This window comes from Salminus brasiliensis, chromosome 23 (assembly GCF_030463535.1).
Source record: "Salminus brasiliensis chromosome 23, fSalBra1.hap2, whole genome shotgun sequence".
NCBI lineage: Eukaryota > Metazoa > Chordata > Actinopteri > Characiformes > Bryconidae > Salminus > Salminus brasiliensis.
Window position 1 is genome coordinate 24,779,707 of NC_132900.1, and position 27,610 is coordinate 24,807,316.

The following is a 27,610-nucleotide window of genomic DNA, read 5'->3' on the forward strand; positions in this document are numbered from 1 at the left end:
GATGAGCAGATGTCCCAAACACTCTTTAACTTTCAGTGTAAGTTAACATAAATAAGTTATTTTAGCACATTTTGGACTATTTCTATTCAGTGCCTTTCTATGGAGGTTATACAAGCTGTGTGTATCAAGTGACTAAATTCACTCATTAGAGGATGAGTATGACTGAATACGTTTGGACATTTGTTTATCAGCTCCTGCCCACTCTGGGCCTGGCTTTACCCTGACATCAGCATGACAGGTGGTTCAAACATCTCTACCTCATTCAGCCACGAGAACTTCATCGGGTAAGATCTTTCTGTTCAACTGGGTCGGGTTTCCCAAAACATCTGAGCACAAAGATTCTTACATGGTAGAACGAGCATCACACTGAACACTCTACCTCTCAACATGATTCTGATACTGAGATGCTTTGGGGAAACTTGCCACGATCAGTGTTTCACATCATAAGTTAGTAGTGAATGGAGTAGCTATTTTTATTTCTAGATTTGACAACATGTCTACAAGGGTAAATTTTAAAATCCACAGCTCAGCACTGGTGTTTGGTATTGTCATGGCAACTGTCCCTTTCCTCTTCCTCCTCCTCCTCCTCCTCCTCCTCTCAGGTAAATGTGTACTCATAATCACTCATTTTTGTAAACCTATTGGTTCTCATGTTTGCATTAATCTTTTTAAAATAAACTTAAGTTATTGCCCCCTCAAGGGGAAATGTGAGTATTATAAGCTGTAAATAGGGCATTTAAAACATTACTAGAGGACATGTATTAAATATGACCCTTATCCTTTATTTTTAAAGATTGTTTTGATGCTTTTTGTTGTGAGAACATGTATGTATGTATAAATGAATTCATGAATGAATGCTGGAGAAACCCATGTATTAAATGAGCCCCTGCTTGCAGCTGTACACATATGTAATCTTCAAGTACATCCATGCATTTAATTTTTCCTATAAAACATCCTTCCCTCATACAATTTGCTCAACATAAAGTATGCAATATTTTTAATACCTCATGATATTCATGATAGAGATCTTGTACTCTTAATTGCTGTGCATTTTATTATTTATTTTATTATTTATTATTTATAATTATTTATTATAAATAATGTATAATTATTTATATTTACAGTTATAGATAGTAGATATATGTGTTGTGATTAAACTCAGCTACTTAGTTACTCTGTATATTATTAATTGTTATATGTTTAATTAGAGTTAGAGTTTATCTGTAACTGTGAAGCTGGATCAATTTGAATATATATTTGAATATCTCTGTTATCCTGATCCCGAGCCCTAGCACGATCCAATGCCTACCCCGAACTCGGGACGGGTCGGTCAGAGAATCAAAACTCTAGTTTATACACCCTCAGGTTCACCAGGGGGCGCTGATCTATATTTTTTTGTTTAGTTCTTGTATTTGAAGATCACCAAGACCAATATTCAAATTTGAATTTAAGGGAACATTAGGAATTATTAAATGTAAATAATTATTTAAATGTGTCTTCATGATTTGTAAAATCTTTGAACAGTAAACAGTTCATGGAGGTTTACACACATCTACACCTGTCATTTCTGTTCTGCTCCACTAACTAGAGAACATTTCTCCAGTCTTTTCTCCTGCAGAACAAAGCTGCCTCAGAACTTTCCATCTCATTGAGAAGTACATGAATCAGACTGCAGCTCGAGCAGCTTGCAGAGCCAACTACACTGACCTGGTCACTGTGTGCAGTGAAGAAGACAACACTGCACTGATTAATCTGACTAAAACTAACAGTACAGTCTGGATTGGTCTGCAGCGCGGTCAGAACAGTACTAAATGGTCTAATGGTGATGAAGTTACATTCAGTAATCTGACTGGGAGCTGTGGGCCAAAGCCCTGCTGTGCTGCTATGAAGGCTAATAGTTCAATGGAAAGTCTAAACTGCTCAGAGAAAAGGAATTTCATGTGTTATAAACAAGGTAAATACTGACTATTAACTATAGAGATTTTAACTGTATGAACTGTGCTGTTTAACTCCTCTCAGCTTTTGCTCTTAAAGGGTTCTCACCCACATCATTCCTGCTGTAGTTAATTTCTTTCTAAATTGATATTCAGATTTACTGAACTAATTTCTTTAATCTTTAAGGATGAACAGAAATGATTTGTCTTAAGAAAAATATTTAAAAGAGCTCAGTCCTGATTGGCTGCCCTGTATTAAAATGAATTATTAATGTACGGAGGAAACTAAACTGAACCAAAGACTTCTATGAGGTCTTCAGACAAACATGCCTTTCCACTGTCCGCATTTTTTACAAGTGAAACAAATGCCAACATGACCAGGTCAGCCCGTCCAATTAAGAAATTCAGCTCAAGAGCAAACCGCAAGATGTGGAAAGGAGTCTCCAGTAAATCCTAGAATGTCATCAAGGGACCTAAAGCTCATTCCACAGTTAATGTAAAAAACAGTATCTTCCATCATAAAGAGACTGCTAGTTTGATTTTCATCAGGGATGTGCAAGGAGGAAACCCTTGAAGAAACAAAATACATTTTTCATTGATAAATTTTAAGAAAAATGGACCAAATTAGTTCTTACTTTTACCTTCATTGAAAGTTACAAATGATTTTCCCATGCTGTTTTGGCATGGCTGCCAACTTATGTTGTTTTTTCTTGGAGTGAGAATGTGGTTATTGCCGTCCCAAATGGGTTAAGTAGGCAGAAGTGGAGTGCTCCTTCAGTTGTGAGTGGGGCTGGTTCATTGGTAGGGGTGTGGGGAGGGACACACAGGGCTGGTTCATTGGTAGAGGTGTGGGGAGGGACACACGGGGCTGGTGAGCCTGAAGCTGCACCATTTTTTTTGTTTTCCCCATATATTGATGTATATATTCTTTATTCTGTAGGAAACTCTATTTAAATTAAAATAGCAACCTTCTCTGTAGTCTGTATGTCATGGCTACTGAAAAGTCTGCACCAGACACAGAACACACACACATATTTAACAACATTGAAGTCATTAAGACATAATCTTTATGTGCTCTTTTCCGAGTCACAATAAGCTGAACTGTTCTTTGTGTTTTGGCCATTTGAAGAGAAAAAAAAATCTAAAAAAATGGAAGTAGAAATTTTGTGCATGATGTTTGTGTTTTTCCTCCACAGATGAGACTGACCTCTCCTTCAGCTATCATCGAATGATTTATAATTTGACCTGGTATGAAGCTCAGACTTACTGCAGGAAGAACTACACTGATCTGGTCAGCATCAGAGATCAGGGACAGAATGAAGCAGTGAAGATAAAAGGGATGACCAGCAGCATGTCCTTCTGGATCGGCCTGCTGCGTGATGACTGGGAGTGGGCTGATGGAGGACGCTCTGCTTACAGAAACTGGGGGGCTGGTCAACCTCGATTATTATTAACATCGTCAAACTGTACACAGCTGAGAAATGGGAAATGGGAAACAGTGCCATGCAGTAATAATGTGTCTGCTGCTCTGTGCTACAACAGTAAGTCCTGACTTCACACACACTCTCTTAGCAGTGTCCAGTACCATCAATATAATCAGTGTCTCTGATCTCACTGTAAAACATTGTCTTTTCTGTCTCTATCAGTGTCTGTAAATGTCAGTGCTGACTGTATGAGAGGGGAGAGCGCTCTGGCCTACTGTAAGAAAGGTAACAGGACTGTTATTATTGAATATTATGACAGAAGTTATTATTGAATATTAAAGAACATCAAGATAAGTTATTTCTAACTAAAAGGTTAATCACATGATCAGATAACTTCTTATTAAACACTCTCACATTTACACACATCACACCTACACCTATCATTTGTCAAGTCAAGACAAATTTATTTGTATAGCGCTTTTTACAACTGTTGTCGTCACAAGCTTTACATAATTATTAATTAGTAAAAGACAGAAAAAATGAAATAACGTAAAGAGACATGAAGGATCCAAGACCCCCAGTGAGCAAGCCAATGGTGACATTGGCAAGGAAAAACTCCCTCTGAGCTGGAGGAAGAAACCTTGGGAGGAACCAAGACTCACAAAGGGGACCCATACTCCTCTGGTCAGAACTATTTAAAATAAAATTATTGATAAAAGTTACCAAACCATCTAAACTGTTGAACTGTTTAGATCATAATCATAATATATTAATCATGGTGTAGATAGTTAATAGAGTTGATATTAATAGTGGCAGATAGTTAAGAGTCCTTTTATGTTTTAACATGGTCATTAAACAGGTAGCAGTGGTAGGAGGGTGTGCCGCTGGTCTGGCATGGGTGTGGGTGGGGGCAGGGCCTTCTGGTTGTACTGGTAGGTGGCAGCTGGTCAGACACAGGTAAAGGGGACCTCAGCGGGCAATCTTTCAGCAGGTCGGGCTGGGTGACCATTTACTCGGAGAAGGTAAAGAGACAGAGTTAGTTCTGAGAGGATTTTATGGAGAGCAGAGTCAGAGTGTGTCTGATGACTCCAGCAGGTCTGACTGTAACAGCCTCATTAAAAGGAGAGAGCCAGAACGACAGACATGGGAGCTCCCTGAAACGCTATCGTCCATCTGCTCCACCGTATACAGTACAGTATACCACAATTCCCTGTGTCCGCAAACCCATGGACCTACAACCTTTATCTAAGGGGAAACATTAATTACCAAATGCTAAAATAAACAGAGTTGTCAGCTTAGATTTAAAGATTGAGACTGTGTCTGAGTCCCAAACATTATCTGGAAGGTTATTCCAGAGTTGGGGGGCTTTATAAGAAAAGGCTCTTCCCCCTGCTGAGGTTTTCTGAATTTTGAGAACTACAATGAAGCCAGCACCCTGAGATCTAAGTATTATTGATGGTTCATAATATGTAATAAGATCCCACAGGTACTCAGGAGCGAGGCCATGTAGGGCTTTGTATGTTAATAGAAGAATTTTGTATTCAATAAGGAATTTAACTGGGAGCCAATGAAGTGCTGATAGAACTGGACTGATATGGTCAAATTTTCTAGTTTTAGTAAGGACCCTGGTTGCAGTATTTTGAACTAGCTGAAGTTTATTGAGGTTCCTGCTGGAACAACCTGACAAAAGTGTATTACAGTAATCTAGCCTTGAGGTAATAAAAGTCTATACAAGCTTTTCTGCAACCTGTGGAGATAAGGAATTTCTTAGTTTGGTGATGTTCCTAAGCTGCAAAAAGGCTATCCTTGTTACTCAATGATAAATCTGAATCGAATATGACGCCAAGATTTTTAGCTGCTAAACCAGGAATAATGGAAGCATCAGCCAAGTCTAACATTAAGTCTGATTGTTTATTTCTAGTGTCTTTTGTACCTAAAAGGAGAACCTCAGTTTTGTCACTGTTGAGGAGAAGAAAGTTATGTGACATCCAGAGTTTTATATCATTTACACAGTCCTCCATTTTCTGTAATCTAAATGTATTGTCAGGTTTGGCTGATATATAGTAGCTGTGTGTCATCTGCATAGAAATGGCAATAAACATCATGTCTGCTCATAACTGAGCCCAGTGGTAACATGTATAATGTAAATAATAGCGGTCCTAAACTCTGTGTTCTGCTCCATTAACTAGAGAACATTTCTCCAGTCTTTTCTCCTGCAGAACAAAGTCGTCTCAGAACTTTCCATCTCATTGGGACGAACATGACTCAGACTGAAGCTCGAGCAGCTTGCAGAGCCAACTACACTGACCTGGTCACTGTGTACGATGTGGAAGACATCACTGCACTGATTAATCTGACCGGTATCGGTTCTGCCTGGACTGGTCTGTACCGAAATCAGTCCAGTACTAAATGGTCTAATGGTGATAAAGTTACCTTCAGTGCTCTGTCAGGAGACTGTGGGTCAGGGCCGTGCTGTGCTGCTATGAAGGTTGATGGTTCATGGGAAAGTCTTCAGTGCTCAGAGAAAAGGAATTTCATGTGTTATAAACAAGGTAAATTCTGACTATTAACTATAGAGATTTAAACTGTATGAACTCTGGACTGTTTACTCCTCTCAGCTTCTGCTGCATTTATTTACACTCTGTAATTTTTATATTTATGTTTTTATGTTTTTACCACCAGTCAAATGTTTTAGAACATCCACATTTTTTACAACAAAGCAATGACTTCACGTCAGCTCTGCAGCTTCACGTCTTCTCTTCAGTTATAACAGACTCTTGGTCCAGTATTAAACTGTGCTGCAAGGTGCTGTCATGTGAGCTGCCTATCACTAACAAGATGTTGACTCGTTAAAACGTATCTTCTGATGCTGGTCTACCAGACCTCTTCAGTTTTCTCCAGTTTCCAAGAGCCTTTTGATGGTGTGGGAAACTGTATTTATGACACACTGGCTTATTTGTAGTTCGGTCTATGTGGTCAGCTAAAGAAACAGACAGAGTCTAAACATGTACATGAACAAGACAAAGAAATACTGGAACAAAGGGGCTACTTATACAAGGACCAACAAGCAACACCGGAGACTAACAAGAACAGTAATGGCAAGGTGGGCCTAGGGCATAGACAAGAAACAAACATAAACAGAGCCAGGACCAAACAGAGACAGACCAGGAAGGGAGAACACAAGGGCAAGACAAAGGCACTTTTTACAGTTGTATTATTTTTATATTATCCTTTAGTTTTTAATCCTTTCTCCTCCAGAAAGCCCAGACAGCTGACTTATCCAATTATCTTAGATGCTGATGCCGATTGTCCGAATCTGATACAACTTGTATCAAAGCTGCTTGTGTGTAACAATTTTAGTAGTGTAATAGTTCTTTAGTGTAAGTGAAAACACTATAATGTCATGTTTCTCTGATGTGTGATTTAGCATCAGCCAGTTCATCTCTCATTTTCACTGGAGGAAACTGCGACTTTCTCAAACGTGGTCGAAACACTAACACTGCAAATATAACAGGTGTTGATCTTGCCCTGTAGAACTGTTCCACACTGCAGCTCCTTACTGCTGCTGGGGCTGAAATACAGCAGCACAGGCGCAAAACCAAAGGATCTGTACTAGATTGGTCCTAAGTCTATAACCTGATCCATTAATATTGGGGTATAGAACACATTCACACACATTCACACACATTCAACACCACATTCAGATCATAAACACCTTCATTATATTCAAAACTCATGCCATGACATGTTTTAATGATGGCCACAGTGATTTTGTGTCCTCTTTCCCCTCCACAGATGTGACTGACCTCACCTTCAGCTATCATTTAATCCCTCAGTCTCTGACCTGGTATGAAGCTCAGACTTACTGCAGGAAGAACTACACTGATCTGGTCAGCATCAGAGATCAGGTCCAGAATGAAGCAGTGAAGATAAAAGGGATGACCAGCAGCACGTCCTTCTGGATCGGCCTGCTGCGTGATGACTGGGAGTGGACTGATGGAGGACACTCTGCTTACAGAAACTGGTGGGATGGTCAGCCTGGGCCTTTCCCATCAGACTGTGTAAAACTAGTATCAGGAAAGTTGTATTCAGTGCCGTGCAGTAGTACTGGACCTGCTCTGTGCTACAGCAGTAAGGCCTGACTTTACACACACACTCTAACTCTCTCAGTTCAGTATCATCAATATAACCCATCTAAAGTAAATCAGAGTCTCTTATTTCAGTCTAAAACCTGGTGGAGAGCGTCCACCGTCCTCCAGCTGCGGTGCCACAGACACTGTGGAGAAATCATTCAGGGTGAAGACGGACGTTTCTGAACTCAGAACCGTCTGTGAACTTAAAAAACAGTAAGAGTTTAGTGTTCCTCTGACTCTCCTGCTCCTTTCAGTAAGAGCTCCATCATTCGCTGCTGAGCTGAATCAGGTGATCAGATAAACACTAAAGTTATATTATACACACTTTCCAAAATGCTCTGAGCTTTTTTTGTGCTGATAAGGTTTCTGATATAAATGGTGATTTTTATAAAGTAACATTTCAACAGATATTCACATCTATATTCTATATTATTATTATTATTATTATTATTATTATTATTATGTTGAAATTATGTTGAAATGTCATTTCTGAAAATGAACGTTTACTATCAATAAAAAGAAATACAATGTTATGTTTTATTTATGTGTGGTGTAAAATGTACAACATTGCTTTCTCTTAAGATTTTAATTAAGATCTGATTTAATTATCTTAGTCATTTTAAAGCTCAGCCTCTTGTTTATTGGTAGCTGATTAACCACTGATGTGTTCAGAAAGAAACAAATAACTGATTTCATGGTAGAAGCAGATGAGTTCATCACTATGGTACAGGCAGGCAGTCTCCCTGGTAGTGGAAAAAAAGAGTGATGTGTGTTCAGTGAAATGTAGATAATTTGCAACTGTGCCATTGAAAACCCACCTGACTTTATTAATTTCTCTGGTCAAATTAAGCACATTTTATCAAATAATACCATTTAAAGGAGTAAATCTTTGTTCTCTTGTGATCTTCTACCTAAATATGATGACGTCTTCTTATTTTGATGATGTAACCATGCACCAGCGGGCGGGGGAAAGTAATATTAACCAAAAACCCACCACTTTTACCAATCATTGTTCACCCAGTGTAATGCTGCCATAAAATCATGTCTGAATATTGTATTTATGAGATTTATGAGATGAGAACATAAAAAATGAGAAAAAAAAGGGGGGGGGGGTGTCAATAAAACTGACTAATACTGGCCACTGATAACTGCATTGTAAACTGGCTGTATTTTAGTTATTCATCTGTCACACATGAACACTGCAGATCACCAAACCAAAATCTTGGACTTGGACTGAGCAGCTGAGTTAGCTCAGACACCCTCTCTGATTCTGAGTTTAACAACAGTTTCACCACACAGAAAAAAAATGCTTTCTGATTTGGGAGACAATTTCAAAGAAAGATAAAGTGCTCATGTCCATCTGGAGCTGAGAAACAACAGCACTGTTTGTTCGTTTGTGGGAGAAATGTCATTTTCGCTGTGAACTGCTCTCCTTCACGCTGTAAGGCCCTAAACCAGTGACCGGCCGATCAGCCTCTTATAGCTGATTCTGCTCCGGTCACATTTACACCAGTGCACCACACGAGGACGCCAGCGGTACAAACCCAGCCAAACCCGTAACTGCCCTGACCTAAATGTCTCCCTATAGAGATCCCTGGAGAGCCGTTACCTCTTACCTCTTCTTATGAGACTAAAGTTGACTTCTTTGGTAGTTAACTACACTTAACTACCAAAAGACAAGACAAAGTTAAACTTGGCAGTTACTAAACTCAAACTCTGGAGGCATGGCTTAGTAGTATTATAACTGGTAAATGCTGCCCGTCCCTGCATACCTGTCAGAGTTTTAGATTTTGAAAGTTGACCTCCATCAGCAGCTCCATCAACAATCCCACCACAGCTATTCCAGTTGTTAGAAAGAATGCCTGGAGAAACTCTACATTCAACAAAGGGCAGTACTTTGGGTGTCTAAAATACTGGGCAGTTTGACCAAAATTAATAAAATGTGATAAAATGTTCATTTCATTTCATAAAAACAAACAGTCCCATTACGTCATCAGCTTAGCATGAATGACTATCGACTCTTCCACAAAGCCAGAATGCATTAGTTATCAGCAGATCCTCAAAAATAAAACTGAAATGCTGCCTGCAGACGTATTCAGCTCCTCAGACCAGTATGTGGTAGAACTGCCCAGTTTAGATTTTTCCAAAGTGTAAAGCCTTTTTATCTTCCTATTTTTCCTAGAATGTAACAGTCTGGTTGGCAGTACTTGAATTAAGGGCGTTTTTTTTTTATTGAGAAAAGGTTTAATAGGTTCACTATTCGAGGCTACAACCCCAATAAACCCCAGCAGTACTGTTAACCCATAAACTTTATTGGTGTAGTAATCAAAACCTGTTATTTAGTTAACCCAGCATTAATATATTAACTTATTGGTACATTTTAATGTAACCTGAGTATATATTTATGAGAAATAATTGATAAAGATAATTATCATTTTTGAGTATACAAACGCCATCAGCGTGCCTTGCGTTACTTTTTCTAAACCGGCAGGCTCCCCACATAACAGTCCTTTAAATGAATTTGATATGCTCACATTTAACAACGCGGGACAACATTGATATATGTCATTTACATAAAGGACAGACCCCAGTTTGAGCTGGTAAAGAGAGAAACGGAGGTCATTGTATTGTCAGTGTGAGGCTATTGCGCAACGTTTGCATTGTGAACTTAGTGTAGTTTATTTTGTAGAGCCTGATAAACACTGGAGCTATCGCGTGAAAGAATGAACCCGCGGTGACATCGCGACATGCGGCTTCACCGTCAGTCCTTGTATACGTACTCAATTTCCCAGACTCCTCTGCTAGCTCACGTCACCACTCCGGCCAATCAGGACAAAGCCGATCACCAGAGTTTTAGAACGCGCCCCTGAAGCTCACCAGCCCCGCTGTATCAGCTCTCCCCACACAGTGACTCTCTGCACCCTCCCCTGTTTATCTCCCGAGTGTTTGTTTGCCCCGTTTTGTGTACCGACCTTTTTATGACTCCTTTGCCCCGTTTTGTTTTGTACCGGACTCTGTCTGCTTCTCGTTTTCTGATTTAGCCTCAGTCCTTCTGTTATGGTCACCAACAGCTCCGGTTTTGACTGTCGCCTGTTTACTGGTTTGATTTTGATCTCCACCATTTCAGTAAACTTTCATAATCTAATAAAAGTGACTGTGTGAATCTGTCTCGTCACAAACAACGTGAGTAAGTTTCGTCCTCGTTGCTCGCTAAGAAAAACATGTTCACCTTGTGTGGATTAGAGAGGACCTGCCCAACCGCCCCAAACTCTCTCTGATGGTGCTCTGAGTGATCTGCTCTGAATGATCTGCTCTGAATGATCTGCTCTGAGTGATCTGCTCTGAATGATCTGCTCTGAATGATCTGCTCTGAGTGATCTGCTCTGAGTGATCTGCTCTGAATGATCTGCTCTGAATGATCTGCTCTGAATGATGTGCTCTGAATGATCTGCTCTGAATGATGTGCTCTGAATGATCTGCTCTGAGTGATCTGCTCTGAATGATCTGCTCTGAGTGATCTGCTCTGAATGATCTGCTCTGAATGATCTGCTCTGAATGATCTGCTCTGAATGATCTGCTCTGAGTGATCTGCTCTGAGTGATCTGCTCTGAATGATCTGCTCTGAATGATGTGCTCTGAATGATCTGCTCTGAGTGATCTGCTCTGAATGATCTGCTCTGAGTGATCTGCTCTGAATGATCTGCTCTGAATGATGTGCTCTGAGTGATCTGCTCTGAATGATCTGCTCTGAGTGATCTGCTCTGAATGATCTGCTCTGGGTGATCTGCTGTGAGTGATCTGCAGACACTACTAAACACAAGTCAATAAGGTGACCACTCTGCTATTCGCCCAAGTACTCTCAAAAGAGGAGGGTCTTCAGTCTGGGTTTGAAGACAGCGAGCGACTCTGCTTTTCGGACACCCAGGGGAAGCTTGTTCCACAACTTCGGACATACGCCTTCGGTGCAGGACAGAAAAAAACCTGGACACTTGTCTTCCATGGACACTTTTCTTCCATGGATTTTGAGGGATGGCGGGTCGAGCCGCGCCGTATTTGAAGCTCCAAGGGCTCCAAGGGTGCAGATCGGCTTTTAACCATTGTCATCAAGTACGGAGGGGCTGGTCCTTTCTGGGCTTTGTAGGCCAGCGTCAGGGTTTTGAATCTGATGCGGGCAGCAGCTACAGGAAGCCAGTAAAGAGAAAACGCAGCAGTGGGGTGACATGGCTGAGACATGACTCCTCTATAGCTGACGTCCAACGTGCAGGATTCGTCCTACAAATTTTGCATAGTGTCTCGTCTAAACGGAAGAAGCTGTGTTTGTTTTTGTGACCAGAGCACCTGCTGTTGCACCTGCCATCTTACACAACTGAGAAAACATGAACAGCGCAGTGTGGCGGTTGCTTATTAAGGCTGCGGGTCCTGACAGCCCTAATAAACACCATTAGTCACAAATACCCAGTGATTCCAAACTGAAAATAATAATAAAAAAATAATTTAGAAGTTTATATATTAAATAGCTTCTTTAAGGAAATGGTTTGTAGCGTCGGAGCAGCAAGCACTCATGGTGCATGCCACCAGAGCTTCTCTGCATTAAAATGTGTGAATAATAGGCTGTGAAGCTCACTGCCTCAGGCCTTTATGTTAATGTACACAGAGAAGGTAATTCTCATGTCTGTAGACAATCACAGCATTATTGCAGAAGTTGCAGAAACCAGTGCACTGCTTAGGAGGCTTTTGATGCTGTAGGTAATCTACTAAATATGCGTGTAGAGAAGCTACTTAAGAGTTTAGTGTCAACCTAACAACAGAACACTTCTCTGTTCGGAAGATATTTTAATTATCAACTTATTTTAATTTCAACTTATTGCTCCTGTACAAAGGAAAATACGTTTTCATCTTCATCACAATCTTTACCTGATTTAACTTTGAATTAAACGTTTAAGCGAAGGATTTTCTGTTAACTTTTCAACATATACCTGAATTACACCCAATAATAAGGCATTGTAAGAGCTGGCTGCTGTTTTATTTATTCAAATTCCTGCTCCATGGAAAAAGTGGGTTTGGCCATGAAACTTCCAGGCTGAAAGAGTGTCCCACTCCGGCTCTGGACTCTGAGTCTCACAGCCCACCAGTGAGAGTTGGCAGACCTGGTTTTGGATTTTTTTTTTTGACAGTGAAAAGTTATATATACATATATGGATACATTTCTCAATATGAACTTTCTATGTTTTTAGTTTTCCTATATTTTGATGTCTGTCTTCTATAGTAAACTCTTCAGTGTGTTGTTCTGTTGTCTTTCACTATGACATGATTGATGTTGCTGTTATATAAAAAGTGGTAGAAGTCGTAAATATACTTTTATGTAGAACCTTTTCCTTGTCTATTGCAAACCACAAATACAAGATATGTAATTCACCTGATCTTCCACCAAAAACATCACTCTAATTGTGATCTAATTGATCACAATTAGAGTGATGACCTTTAGTGTTTTTCTAAGCACCTTTCATTCAGATGGCATTCAGCTCTGACTGCTCCAATCAGAACAGAGCTCATTTACAGGCTTAAAGGTGCAGTAACATAAACAATTGATCTAATTCTAAGGCATTGAGAAAAACTGAAAAATAGTTGGGAATGAATGAATTATGATTTATGAATTATGAAATATTGTTTTCTTAAAATGACAGATTTTCTTTAAGACCCAGCCTGCCAACACAAATCCTCCCTATAAGAAATATTGGTGCTCCTCTTAGAGCTGGGGTTAATATTAACACTACAATCCTCCCTCTCTCTGCTCTATATACAGTATATATATTAATCAATAACAGCAGGCATGACATGGCTTAGACCTCCTTTGTTCTGATCTGCGGATGGAAGGTTTTATGGGTAAATCAACAGGAAAAGCAGAATAACTTTTTATGGAAACATTTGCATATCGCATGCAGTGATGCAATATGCAAATAGAAAATACAAAGAACCACTATGTGACTATGTATAACAATGCACTGAATTTTCCTGTGACAACACCATTTACCATTTGACCTAACAAACAGCAGCTGATTCAGTCCTTACTACTCCAACTCACACCAAAGGTACTGGATGGAGCTCCATCACTCCAGAGAACCCCAAAGCCCAGTTTTCTCCACACTGTATCTATATAAGCAAATGTGTCCGACAAAGACATCAGTGTGTTTCTGTGCCGTCAATACATTTGTTTATCAACTCCTGCCCACACTGGCTCTGACTTTACCCTGACATCAACGTGACAGGTGACATCTCTGTGGTTCAAACATCTCCACCTCATCCTTAGGAGTAACTAACCAGTGATTATGAGATTTCACCAAAAACACAAGTAGCAAATCTTTTGCATTAGGGGGCAGCCATGGCCTGAGGGTTAGAGAAGTGGCCTTGTTCGCTCATCATTTTGATCCATTTAGCAACAGGATTTAACAGAAGCACCCTTGAGTGAGGCACAGAACCCCCAACACATCCCTGTGAAGTATCCCACAGCTCCAGATACATGTGCTGTATGTCCCCAGAGATGCTGTCAGGGATTTCAGGCCTCCTGAAAAGATCTTACACTGGACCACACAACTCTTAACAGGTCAGCCAAAATGTTTTACTTAAAAACCTTTTACTTCAGTACAAACATTTAACCATGCTTCAGCTTTGTAGTTGTATGGGTATGGGACTGTGTACTCCTTTTTTCAAGGCATCTGGTCAGTACAATATTGTACCAACTAAAATGTAGCAAATCTCACTATATTTGCTGGACAGAGACACAACACTCATTCTACAATAGAAAACATCAAAATACCTTCACAAATGAAAAACCTGACATCTCAGGTTATCTGCAAGACTTGTCACGTCTATACATGTGTCTCTTTATGTTGAACATGGTACAAAGTGCTGGACATTAAACCACACTGTCTCCAAAAGTATTGGGGACCTGCTCCATTTCTCTTGAAATCAGTATTAGCTGGAAGTTTAACCCCCTTTGCTGCAGGACCCACCTCTACTCTAAATATTGGAATATTGCTGAGAGGAGGATCTGATGGCATGCAGCCCCACAAGAGCGAGATCAGTGTGGTCAGGTACTGATGTTGGATGATTAGACTTACCACTCCAACTCACACCAAAGGTACTGGATGGAGCTCCATCACTCCAGAGAACCCCAAAGCCCAGTTTTCTCCACACTGTATCTATATAAGCAAATGTGTCAGACAAAGGCATCAGTGTGTTTCTGTGCCGTCAATACATTTGTTTATCATCTCCTTCCCACACTGCCACTTTTTTCTAACCTGACATCAACGTGGCAGGTGACATCTCTGTGGTTCAAACATCTCCACCTCATTCAGCCACAAGAACTTCATCAGGTAAGATCTTTCTGAACACATGAGTTCAACTGGGTCAGGTTTCCCAAAACATCTGAGCACAAAGACGATTCTTAGATGGTAGAACGAGCATCACACTGAACACTCTCTCTACCACTCAACATGATTCTGATACTGAGATGCTTTTGGGAAACTTGACCCTGATCAGTGTTTCACATCATTAGTTAGTAGTGAATTGAGTAGTTGTGTGTAAACTGAGTCACTATTTCTAGATTTGACAACATGTGTACAAATGTATATTTTAAAACCCACAGAGCGCTAACTCAGCACTGGTGGGAGTGTTTGGTGTTGTCATGGCAACTGTCCCTTTTTTCTTCCTCCTCCTCCTCTCAGGTAAATGTGTACTCATAATTATTCATTTTTAGAAACCAATTGGTTCTCATGTTTGCATGAATTTTCTCTTAATAAGGTTTTTACGCATCACTCATACATCATACATATTTACTCAATAATCAGTAAGCTTATCAATAAACCTGTTTGTATCTAGATATGTAATATAGATACAGATATCGCCCCACAAGGAGGAATTTGAGTATCATAAGCTCTAAATGTGTTAAAATGTTAATAGCAAAAAATATCACATCTCACCCTTTATTTTTCAAAATATACTTAAAGATTGTTTTGTTGCTTGTAGTTGTGCGAACAGATTTGATCAATCTTAATGTATGTAAAACTGCATGAATGCTGGAGAAACTAAGGTATTAAATTAACATTAAGCCCCTGCCTGCAGCGGTACACAAATGTAATCTTCAGGTACATCCATGCAGTTCATTTTCCCTCTAAAATATCCTTCTGCTCAACATAAAGGATCCAATAATAATAACTCATGATACTTATCCTAAACTTTTAATTGCTGTGCATTTTAGATATGCTTCCTTGGTCTGCACTAAGCTGTCTGTGTTGTAATGAAACTCAGCTTCAGAGATTAAAATTTAGTTGATCCGTTTATTAATTATTATTATGTTTAATATTTAGCTGCAATATCACGTGTTAGAGTTGATCTGTAACTGTGAAGCAGCTTCAATTTGAATATTGGTGTTGGTGATCTTCAGATAAAAGAGCTACACAGCATAATGTGAATCAGCGCCCCCCTGTGTATGAACAGATTCAACTCCAGATCAAAAGTCCTTCTGGGGTTCTGTACAAAGGTTCTAAACTTTAGAACTGAATATCTTTAGTATTAAATATGATTAAATAAACCTTGTCACTATTGATTATATTAGCCATCAAGCAATTCAACATACCTGAAGCCCCTCCTCCCTAATCTAATGTCCTATAAACTCCATTTGTACCTTGTCTATCACCCCGTCACCTCTCTTTTAACTTTTATTCCTGGCTCCACATATCAGGATTTCCTATAGTCTACTCCCAGATGACCATAGGCTGAAGGCACAGTCAGAACTTGCCAATTTAATACACATTTTTTTATTAATAGCTGGATTTAAGTGAACAATAAGAATTATTGAAACGTGTTTGTCTGAGATGTCTATTCTGATGTTAAATCTTCATGAACTGCAAAATATTTGAATAGTAAACAGTTCATGGAGGTTTACACACATCTACACCAGTCATTTCTGTTCTACTCCATTAAGTAGAGAACATTTCTCCAGTCTTTTCTCCTGCAGAACAAAGCTGCCTCAGAACTTTCCATCTCATTGAGAAGAACATGACTCAGACTGAAGCTCGAGCAACTTGCAGAGCCAACTACACTGACCTGGTCACTGTGTACGATGTGGAAGACATCACTGCACTGATTAATCTGACTGGTATCGGTTCTGCCTGGACTGGTCTGTACCGGAATCAGTCCAGTACTAAATGGTCTAGTGGTGATGAAGTTACCTTCAGTGCTCTGTCAGGAGACTGTGGGTCAGGGCCGTGCTGTGCTGCTATGAAGGTTGATGGTTCATGGGAAAGTCTTCTGTGCTCAGAGAAAAGGAATTTCATGTGTTATAAACAAGGTAAATACTGACTATTAACTATAGAGATTTAAACTGTATGAATTCTGGACTGTTTACTCCTCTCAGCTTCTGCTGCATTTATTTACAATCTGTATCCCCCTGAAGCTTAATTTGTTTTTGTTTTTTTATGTGCTTAAAACCTGAACTGTGAGTAAGATGACCAAGTCCAGATTTATTTTTTTAAATCTCTTGATCCAGTCCAGGTACCTTCCATATTGAGTGTTGGCTGAATCTGATACAACTTTTTTTTAAATAGTGCCGGGATGTCAGGATTCTCTAATGCACGCTTTAGCATTAGCCAGATCTTCTCTCACCTTCACTGGAGGAATAGCAGTGTCCTCCAAAATGGTCAAAACACTAAAAGTGCAGATCATGTAGGTGTAGATGTTCCACAGTAGAACTGTGCCACACTGCAGTCTGCAAAAACAAAGAATTGGAACTGAACTGGACTTGAACTGGACACTGGAAAGTGGCAATACCTGATCAACCCAAATATGCCTGGATTGGTTTGGGGCATCACTAATTGTCCAAATAGACTTGAATCATGTTAAATCATGATTGTTCCACTTGCAGGTAGTTGCTAGGCTGTTGCCAGGTGATTGCAGTGGTATCAAAGTGGTTGCTATGACAATTTGATAATGTTGCAATTATGTAAGGTTGTTGCTGTGGCTTTCAAGGTGGTTGCTATGACATTGCTATATGGTCGATATGGTATGTGGTGGATGCCATGGTGTTGCTAAGTGGTTGTTATCATATCCCAGGTGGTTGTTGTTGTGTTGCTAAGTGGTTGCAAGCTGGTTGCTATGGTGTTGCGAGGTAGTCTCTGTGGGATCCCATGTGGTTGCTAAGGTCTCCCAGGTGGTTGGTATGATGCTGCTAAATTGTTGCTGTGCTTGGTGGTGATTGCTATGGTGTTGCTATGGTTTCTATGGATGCTATGGTGTTGCTATGGTTTCCCAGGTGGTTGGCATGGTGTTGCTAATTGGTTTCGGTTGTATCCCCGATGGTTGGTAAACATTGCTAATTGGTTGCTATGGTGTTGCTAATTGGTTGCTGTAATATTTCTATCTAGTTGCTATGATGTCCTTGGTGGTTACTAGGGTGTGGCTAAGTTGACACTATAGTAATTGTTATACAATTTCAGGCTTATGCCATGATGTTGCAAGGTGGTTGCTGTCTCAGGTACTGCTCAGATGTTGTCAAGTTGTTGCTAATCAAGTTGTTGCTATGGTACCGCAGATGGTTGCTACCATGGAACCATATCTTGATGGTTGTGTGTTACAAGTGTATTTGTATTGTTACATTTTCCAAAACATTTTCCATAAATTCCATTAAAATTCAGCAAAGATCTGCTGCTGTGAGGAAACTGTACATCTGCTCAAAAAGCAGCATCCAAGTCTACATCTCACAATAGGACTGAACAGTGGAACGGTGTCAATATCTTGAAAACGGAGGGTTGAGATTTGTGGCAAGAAAACTGCACAAAAAATAATAATATTTTTTGTTTTAAACTTTCTAAGGTGTTGCTCTTTTTAGATTGTTTGCTGCTGTTGTAGCTTTTAGATGCAGTCTGTTCCAGTAACAGAACACACACACATTCAACACCACATTCATCACATTCATCATAAACACCATCTTCATAATATTAAATACTCATGACATGACATGTTTAAATGATGGCCACAATTGTTTTGATGTGTCCACTCTTTCTCCTTCACAGATGTGACTGACCTCTCCTTCAGCTATCATCTGATCCCTCAGTCTCTGGCCTGGTATGAAGCTCAGACTTACTGCAGGAAGAACTACACTGATCTGGTCAGCATCAGAGATCAGAACCAGAATGAAGCAGTGAAGATAAAAGGAGGGAACATCAGCATGTCCTTCTGGATCGGCCTGCTGCGTGATGACTGGGAGTGGACTGATGGAGGACACTCTGCTTACAGAAACTGGTGGGATGGTCAGCCTGGGCCTTTCCCATCAGACTGTGTAAAACTAGTATCAGGAAAGTTGTATTCAGTGCCGTGCAGTAGTACTGGACCTGCTCTGTGCTACAGCAGTAAGGCCTGACACTCTTCACACTCTCTAACTCTCTCAGTTCAGTGTCATCAATATAACCCATCTAAAGTAAATCAGAGTCTCTTATTTCAGTCTAAAACCTGTTCTGTTTGTATTTCTGTTCCTATCAGCGTCCATTCATGTCAGTGATGACCGAATGAGCTGGGAGAGCGCTCTGGACTACTGTAAGAAAGAGAACAGGAATGGTCTTCTGCGCATCGAGTCTGATCAGGAGCAAAAACTGTTGGAGTCTGAGCTCAGGAGGAGGCGTGTCTCTGGACCGATGTGGGTGGGGCTGGGACAGAGGCGAATCTCTGAGCTGTTAAAGTTGTCCTGTAGGCTGGATTTGGGTCCCTGGACCAAGTGGACTGGAGTGCGTCCACCGTCCTCCGGCTGCGGTGCCACAGACACTGTGGTGAAATCATTCAGGGTGAAGACGGATGTTTCTGAACTCCGAGCCGTCTGTGAACTTAAAAAACAGTAAGAGTTTAGTGTTCCTCTGACTCTCCTGCTCCTTTCAGTAAGAGCTTCATCATTCACTGCTGAACTGAGTATGTGGGTTGTGTCCATGAAAAATTTGCCAAATCTTCTCTGCCAATGCCAAACAGCTTATTTAGCTGTTGCTATTGACACTTCTTTTGAGCTTCAGGTCCCCCTAGGTGCTGCCAATCAGGTGCCTTATTAGGGCATTATTTGGACTGAGCCCTACTACCATCTCAGCCCTGGTACCAAATTGAAGGCCAAGTTCCATATAACGGGGATGTCAGAGACAGGCCACGAAGTGGGCGCCCCCAGAAGACTACACCCCAAGAAGATTGTTTCCTCACCCTCTCAACACTACTTACTTACTGTAAGCTAAGCTGTAAGATATGACCGACGGCGCTCTGCCCAGACAATCCGGGACAGACTGCACCCAGCCAATCTCCGGTCTCATCGGGCTGCCAGGAGGCCTGCCATGACTGCCTTTCACCGTCATATCCATTTGTGCTGGTGTCGGTAACACTTGCATTGGAACCTGAACTTTTCTGGTTTTAGGTCAATTAGGATTCCCAAAATTATTTCTATTTGCTAAATGCCAGAATAATGATAGAATTAAAGGCAACATTTATTACTTTCTTCAAAGTTAAAAGTTTAAATACATTTCATTAGTATTTGGTTTCATTGCTCTTAAACTGTATGACTTGGGTCAAACGTTTTGGAGATCCGTCCACAAGCTTCTCACAATAGTTGGCAGGACTTTTGGCCCATTCCTCCTGACAGAACTGGTGTAACTGAGCCATGTTCAAGTCAAGTCAAGTCAAGTGGGTTTTATTGTCATTTCACCTACATACAGAGTACACAGTGAAACAAAACAACGTTCCTCCAGGACCATGGTGCAACATAGACAGTGCATACAAAACACAAGTGCAACACAAACAAGTGCGGATAGACAACACAACACAGTACAGACAGAATAATAAATAATTGCCGGCAGTGTGCAAATTATGCAGTGTGTAATAAATATTGAGTCCAGTGAGGTAGTAAAGTTATTAGTGCAAATGCTTGTGCAAAAAAATGCTTCCCATTTTATCTGGGGTAAATGGTTGGAGAGAGAGAGTGTGTGTGTGTGCGTGTAACAGAAAAGACATCAGTTCAGAAGTTGAGTTGAGTTGAGTTGTTTGTAGGCCGCCTTGCTCACACATGCCTTCTCAGCTTTGCCCATAAATGTTCAATAGGATTGAGATCAGGGCTTTGTGATGATCACTCCAAAACATTGACTTTGTTCTTCTTAAGCCACTTGGTAACCAGTTTGGCAGTATGCTTTAGGTCATTGTTCATTTGGAAGACCCATTTGCGTCCAAGCTTCCTGGCTGATGTCTTAAAATGTTGCTTCAGTATTTCCACATAATGTTCTTTCCTCATGATGCTCTATTTTGTGAAGTGCACCAGTCCCTCCTGCAGCAAAACAACCCCACAACATGATGCTGCCACCCCCGTGTTTCACAGCTGGGATGGTGTTCTCACGCTTACAATCTTTCCCCTTTTTCCTCCAAACGTAACGATGGTCATTATGACCAATCAGTTCAATTATAGTTTCGTCAGACCACGGGACATGTCTCCAAAAATTAAGGTCTTTGTCCCTGTGTACATGTGCAAATTTAACCTGGCTTTTTACGTTTATTTTGGAGTAATGGCTGAGTCCTGGCAGAGTGGCCTTTACAGTCTGCCAGCCCATGTCGATACAGTACTTGTTTCACTGTGGATAATGACACAGTGACATGGATAGTGTATGTAAACTTTTGGTTTCAACTGTATATATCGCAGAATTAATTTGACTTGTTCAGGGAGCATATTTTATATACTCTGCCTTGTGATTCAATGTAATATAATAATAATAATAATATAACTGATTTAGATAAATATAACTACTTTGAGTTGGATTGGACAGATCTAGTTGTTTTTTTTTTCTCACACACAAGATTTGTGTAGTTCAAAAAAACTATTTTCATGTTTAATAATCATTTAGTTTGTGGAACCACTGTTAAATATTAAGTTCATCTAAAGATTTTTTATCTGATTGTATAAGGTTTTAGACATAAACTGTAATGTTTCTACAGATATTCTTATCTATATTCCATATTCTTATAATGTTGAAACTGATAGTCTTGTTGAATTGTGTACTTTCTGAAAATGAACATTTACTATCAATAAACAGAAACATAATGTTATGTGTTTTATTAATGTGTGGTGTAAAATGTACAGCATTGTTTTGTCTTGAGATTTTACATCTGATTGAATGATTTTATAGTAACTTCAAAGCTCAGCTTCTAGTTTATCAGTAGCTGATTAACCACTGAAGATGTTTTTAGAACAAAACCAATTATTTTAGGGTAGAAGGGTAAAAGTCCATTACGATGATACAGGCACATGTCTCTGGGCGCCCTCCGGTGGTAGGAACAAGTAAAGAGTGTGCATTGAAAGGTAGCTCACAGTGTTGGGGTAATTACTCTAAAAAAATAAAAAATTAAAACAAGTAATCCATTGCTTGATTGTAATGGGATTACTTTACTCATTACTTGCTGGTACATGTAATCTAATACCTCATTACTTTACTTAGAGAGCCTGGCCAACATCTGTAAAGCTCACCTCTTCATCCCTGGGCTCCTCATCAGAATCTGAAACTGCATCTGGAGCAAATTTATGCATTCTAAAGGCTCTGATAAAATTAGATCCATTGTCAGTTACAGTAGTGACTTTATGTGATAGCCTGTATGTTGAATGAAACTGTTGACTTTCACTGGCAATTTCACCATTTGTTACCTTGCTTTCTGGCGCTGGGAGCTATTGGGGCACTCTCCTTTTGATACAGGGGTCTTTAGCGACACGTTTTGTTTTACCGTGCATCCTGATTAAGGGGTTTGACAAATTGCTTGTTGAGTTTGCTGCAGTTAAAAGGTGCTTTCGGCTGGAACATTACTCGCACTTCACTGAAATATTTGTTTTATCTTTGCGTAAAACAAATAATGAGATGGATCAAAATAATGAGAATATCTCAGTTAGTGTAAACATCCCCTCTCCTTCTCTGCCATTGTTACCAAAGTGCACTGCAAGGCGTCAGTGCAGGAATTACTCAGAAAACTCTTCTTTTACATTTTGGCCATTTAAAATAATATTTCTATCTGCGTTACATTACTTCGTTACAGAAAATTACTCATATTACTGTCATGCTAATGTTACCCCCAAGACTGGTAGCTAATTTACAAATGTGCCATGGAAAGTCCATTTGAAATGAAGTATGACCTTACTGACCTTGTTAGCATGTGTCTCTTGTCATGTTAAGCACAATTCATCACATTATATCATTTAACAATTCCTGGTTCTCCTGTGATCTTACACCTACATATAATGACTTCTGTCACCTCTAAAATGTCTTATTTGAGGTTGGAGAGGTACTTATGGTTTGGAGTCTGAGGAAGGAGCATCCATCTCACAAACTTTTACCACTGCGCTATTGAGAGCTCCCTAACCACTGACAGGAAGGTCCTGCATAAGGTAGTGAAGAATGCCCAGTGCATCCTCGGCACGCAGCTCCCTTACATGGAAAACATTCGCACCACAGCACAGCATCATTATAGACTTCTACACCCCAGCCATACACTATATAGCCCCCTACCATCCAGGAGGAGATACAGGAGCATTCGAGCATTCATGTGTATCTTACACATACTTATTACTTATCTATATGTATCTATTTTAAGCAAATGACCATTTTAATCGAAGTCACTGTCATGAACGACAAGATATACACTATATGGACATAAGTATTGAGACACTTGCTCATTCAATGTTTCTGTCTTTACTGTCCAGGGCATGTTTTGAGGGTTTAATTGCATTTAGTGGCACCATCATTAATAAGGTCTGGTCACCCCACCTCATCCCGACTCATCCCAAAATGGATAAATACACAGATTCACTGCTCCACAGCTCAATGCTGGGGGGGGGGGGGCTTTATATCCCTCTAGTCCACACCTGACATTGGGCATGGTGCCAAAAGGTCTATTTGTATCTGCTCCAGAGAGTCCTATTCAAGCTGTGTTTGTGTTCAATATGCAGATCTGTGACAGCAACAAAGAGTGGCCGAATACATTTGGACATATGCACACCTGATTCAACTCACCAGGGTTAGTAGGTCTGTTAAAGCAGGGACATCAGCAAACTGGGCTAGACTACTAGTGGCCTATGTTGTCCACCCCGTCCATCCTGGCATTACATAACCTAGCAGTAAGATTAAAACAGCTTCATTAAAACAGTTCCGTATTAGTCTATTTATTATTTATTAATACACATATACAGTTTTGAGGACTGTATATTTCCTGAATTGTAAATTTGACTGTTACTGACTTCAAGCTGCAACAGATGTATTTACTCACAACAGCCAGAAGGTGGCAGTGTGTGATTTGCCAAAGCCAGTGAGGTGCCAGTGGGTGACACCAATCATTATATGCGCTAGTAGTTTACACTTTATTTATGATTAAATTAAATCTCTCTCTCTCTCTCTCTCTCTCTCTCTCTCTCTCTCATGTAAGGATGTGATAGCTTTCATCAACTTTTTAATTCATTCTTATTCATTAATCCATTCACACCACAAATATATATGTGAAATATTACAGCATAAATTACAGTGTTAAACCTGCCAGATAGACCTAATGATAGACCTAATGATAGACCTAATTTTGGCCCGTTTGGATTTATATTGCCTATTCCTCAGCAAACATGCCTGAGAAACATTGCATCCAATTGGCTGGTGTTACTGTCAGTGAGTGCTGATTAGTTGGCATTACTGTTAGTGAGTGCTGATTGGTTGGCATTTCTATTAGTAAGTGCTGATTGGTTGGCTATACTGTTAGTGAGTGCTGATTGGCTGGCATTACTGTTAGTGAGTGCTGATTGGCTGGCATTACTGTTAGTGAGTACTGATTAGTTGGCATTGCTGTTAGTGAGTGCTGATTGGTTGGCATTACTGTTAGTGAGTGCTGATTAGTTGGCATTACTGTTAGTGAGTGCTGATTGGTTGGCTATACTGTTAGTGAGTGCTGATTGGTTGGCATTTCTGTTAGTGAGTACTGATTGGTTGGCATTACTGTTAGTGAGTGCTGATTGGTTGGCTATACTGTTAGTGAGTGCTGATTGGTTGGCATTTCTGTTAGTGAGTACTGATTGGTTGGCATTACTGTTAGTGAGTGCTGATTGGTTGGCATTTCTGTTAGTGAGTGCTGATTGGTTGGCATTTCTGTTAGTGAGTACTGATTGGTTGGCACTACTGTTAGTGAGTGCTGATTGGTTGGCTATACTGTTAGTGAGTGCTGATTGGTTGGCATTTCTGTTAGTGAGTGCTGATTGGTTGGCATTTCTGTTAGTGAGTACTGATTGGTTGGCACTACTGTTAGTGAGTGCTGATTGGTTGGCTATACTGTTAGTGAGTGCTGATTGGTTGGCATTTCTGTTAGTGAGTGCTGATTGGTTGGCATTTCTGTTAGTGAGTGCTGATTGGTTGGCTATACTGTTAGTGAGTGCTGATTGGTTGGCATTACTGTTAGTGAGTGCTGATTGGTTGGCATTACTGTTAGTGAGTACTGAATAATTGGCATTACTGTTAGTGAGTGCTGATTGGTTGGCATTACTGTTAGTGAGTGCTGATTGGCTGGCATTACTGTTAGTGAGTGCTGATTGGCTGGCATTACTGTTAGTGAGTACTGATTAGTTGGCATTACTGTTAGTGAGTGCTGATTGGTTGGCATTACTGTTAGTGAGTACTGAATAATTGGCATTACTGTTAGTGAGTACTGATTGGTTGGCATTACTGTTAGTGAGTGCTGATTGGTTGGCTATACTGTTAGTGAGTGCTGATTGGTTGGCATTTCTGTTAGTGAGTACTGATTGGTTGGCACTACTGTTAGTGAGTGCTGATTGGTTGGCTATACTGTTAGTGAGTGCTGATTGGTTGGCATTTCTGTTAGTGAGTACTGATTGGTTGGCATTACTGTTAGTGAGTGCTGATTGGTTGGCATTTCTGTTAGTGAGTGCTGATTGGTTGGCTATACTGTTAGTGAGTGCTGATTGGTTGGCATCACTGTTAGTGAGTGCTGATTGGTTGGCATTACTGTTAGTGAGTGCTGATTGGTTGGCATCACTGTTATTGAGTGCTGATTAGTTGGCATTACTGTTAGTGAGTACTGATTGGTTGGCATTACTGTTAGTGAGTGCTGAATAGTTGGTATTCCTGCTACTCAGTTCTGATTAGGTGGCTTGACTATTACTGAGTGCTGACTGGCTGGCATTTTTGCTACTGAGTGCTGATTGGCTGGCATTAATGTTACCGACTGCTGATTGATTGGCTTTACTGTTACTGGGAGCTGAATGGCTGCCATTACTGACAGTAGGCGCTGATTGTTTGACTTCACTGCTGATTCTACTTAAGACTGATAAATGTAAACGAGCTCTGTTCTGATTGGCTGCCCTGTATTGCTCCTCATTTAAATGGCTGTCCAGGCTGAAACACTTCTTTCAGCAGGACTAAACTGCTGTGGGCTGTAACAGTACATTCAGCTTTGGCTGTTTTTGTAGCTGGTGGTCTGGACGGTGTTTGTGTGTGTTTAATGTTAAACCGCAGGAATTATGATACGGCCCCTTTAACAGGCCGCACTGCACGCGGCTGCCAGTTGAAGTCGCCTTTTGTTTTGCTTTGCTTTTGCGGTGTCTGTCTGTCACTGCACATCCCAGCACAGCCAGAAAGGAAAAAGGCCACTGTCCCAAAGCATCCAGCAGCCTGGCACTGACACCCCCCAGACCACACTGTTGGGACAGTGGAGTGTCAGGACACCAACTTGAGCAGGCGATGGTTTTGGGCAGGGTGTCAGGACACCAACGGCAGCGCGTGATCTTTTCGTGAAGCGCCGTGTCTCTGTTTTGCAGCTGGGAGATGATTTAATGTGAGTTAATGATGACAGGGTGACGGGAAGATGACGGGAAGATGACGGGAGGGGTGGCGCTTTGGTGCCTTCACACACAACCTGCTGAATGTGTAGCAAAGCAGCACGGTCTAAAAGCATCTACCAGACACGCATTACATGTCTGCAGCCACAGTTCAGCCTTTTAACAGCCTGGTCTTAGTGTATGTGTGTGTGTGTGTGTGTGTGTATAGGGGGTTGTTTCCTCCCACTCGCCTCCAGGGAAGACAGACCAATTGGTCAGATCACATTTAGCCTCGCTGATGTGCCTCAACCTTTTTATCTCCCTCAGATTCGTGCTCGGCTGCTGCTCTGTCTCTGACTGTTCTCCACAGATCGACCCTGATTTCAGACGCAAACCCAGGCGTTAAAGGGACACTCCAGCCAGAGCCCCCCCCCCCCCCCCTCTCTGATGACGTTTCATGAAGACGAGAGGACCTTCAGAAGAATCCCAACTATTGAAGCTCATACCGGTCACCTGGCACCTAATAACAGCTTGTAGGTCACTAGGGGGTCCAAAACAACAGACTCTTTCATTGTAGGTTTTTATACAGAAAAATATGCTCAATTTTCAGTGATATGACTTTCTTAGTGCTGACATACTTTTAACAGTAAATCCTAGTAATAATAAAAATGGACAATGCAATAAAAATAAAGGCTTTTGCCAATTTATTCTATTGTGAATAATTGTTTTAAGAGTAAACTGTGTGATTTTGTAGTACTTGAACCTTTACATTTATTAATACACTATATGAACACCTTTTTCCACTGAAACCCAGTGTATTTTATTTTTGGGGGGTGTGTCTACTGTCTGGAGAAGCATTGCAGTGGTTTTGATTGCATTCTGCAACAAGAGTTAGTGAGGTCAAGATATTGGATGATTACCACACAATCTCATCCTCAAGTCGTCCTAAAACTACTGGATGGAGCACAAAAGACAGCTCCACAGATCACTGCCTATCCAATGGTATTAGGCATTGTGCTGCTCCAGAGTCCTAAAGTCCTATTCTACTGGCAATACCTAGACAGGCTCTGCATGTGTATGCAAGTTTGCACATCTGTCAACAATGGGTGCACCTTAAAGTAGCTGAACACATTAATTAGTAGGCATGTCCACAAACATTTGTGGTAACGTCTTATATTGTCTTATACGGCAGCATCAAAAAACATTTGATTAATAAGAAGCCAGCGTGCACGTAGAGCAATGTGCAGCACTGTAAAGAAACAG

General features: G+C 40.6%; 1 protein-coding gene and 1 long non-coding RNA gene across 2 annotated transcripts; both read left to right on the top strand.

Moving 5' to 3' along the window:
* Positions 1-262: 262 nt before the first annotated feature.
* LOC140546240 (lymphocyte antigen 75-like) lies at positions 263-5,706 on the top strand. The gene is made up of 6 exons (XM_072669476.1): positions 263-284; positions 1,604-1,954; positions 3,131-3,475; positions 3,581-3,643; positions 5,563-5,633; positions 5,692-5,706. Exons 2-6 carry the CDS (start codon positions 1,660-1,662, stop codon positions 5,704-5,706), a joined length of 789 nt encoding a protein of 262 aa, XP_072525577.1. The 5' UTR covers positions 263-284; positions 1,604-1,659.
* A 9,124-nt stretch (positions 5,707-14,830) lies between these two features.
* LOC140546074 (uncharacterized) lies at positions 14,831-16,604 on the top strand. Its single transcript, XR_011978301.1, has 3 exons — positions 14,831-14,864; positions 15,137-15,215; positions 16,493-16,604. It is a non-coding gene; the product is annotated as an uncharacterized lncRNA (long non-coding RNA).
* The last annotated feature ends 11,006 nt before the right edge of the window (positions 16,605-27,610 follow it).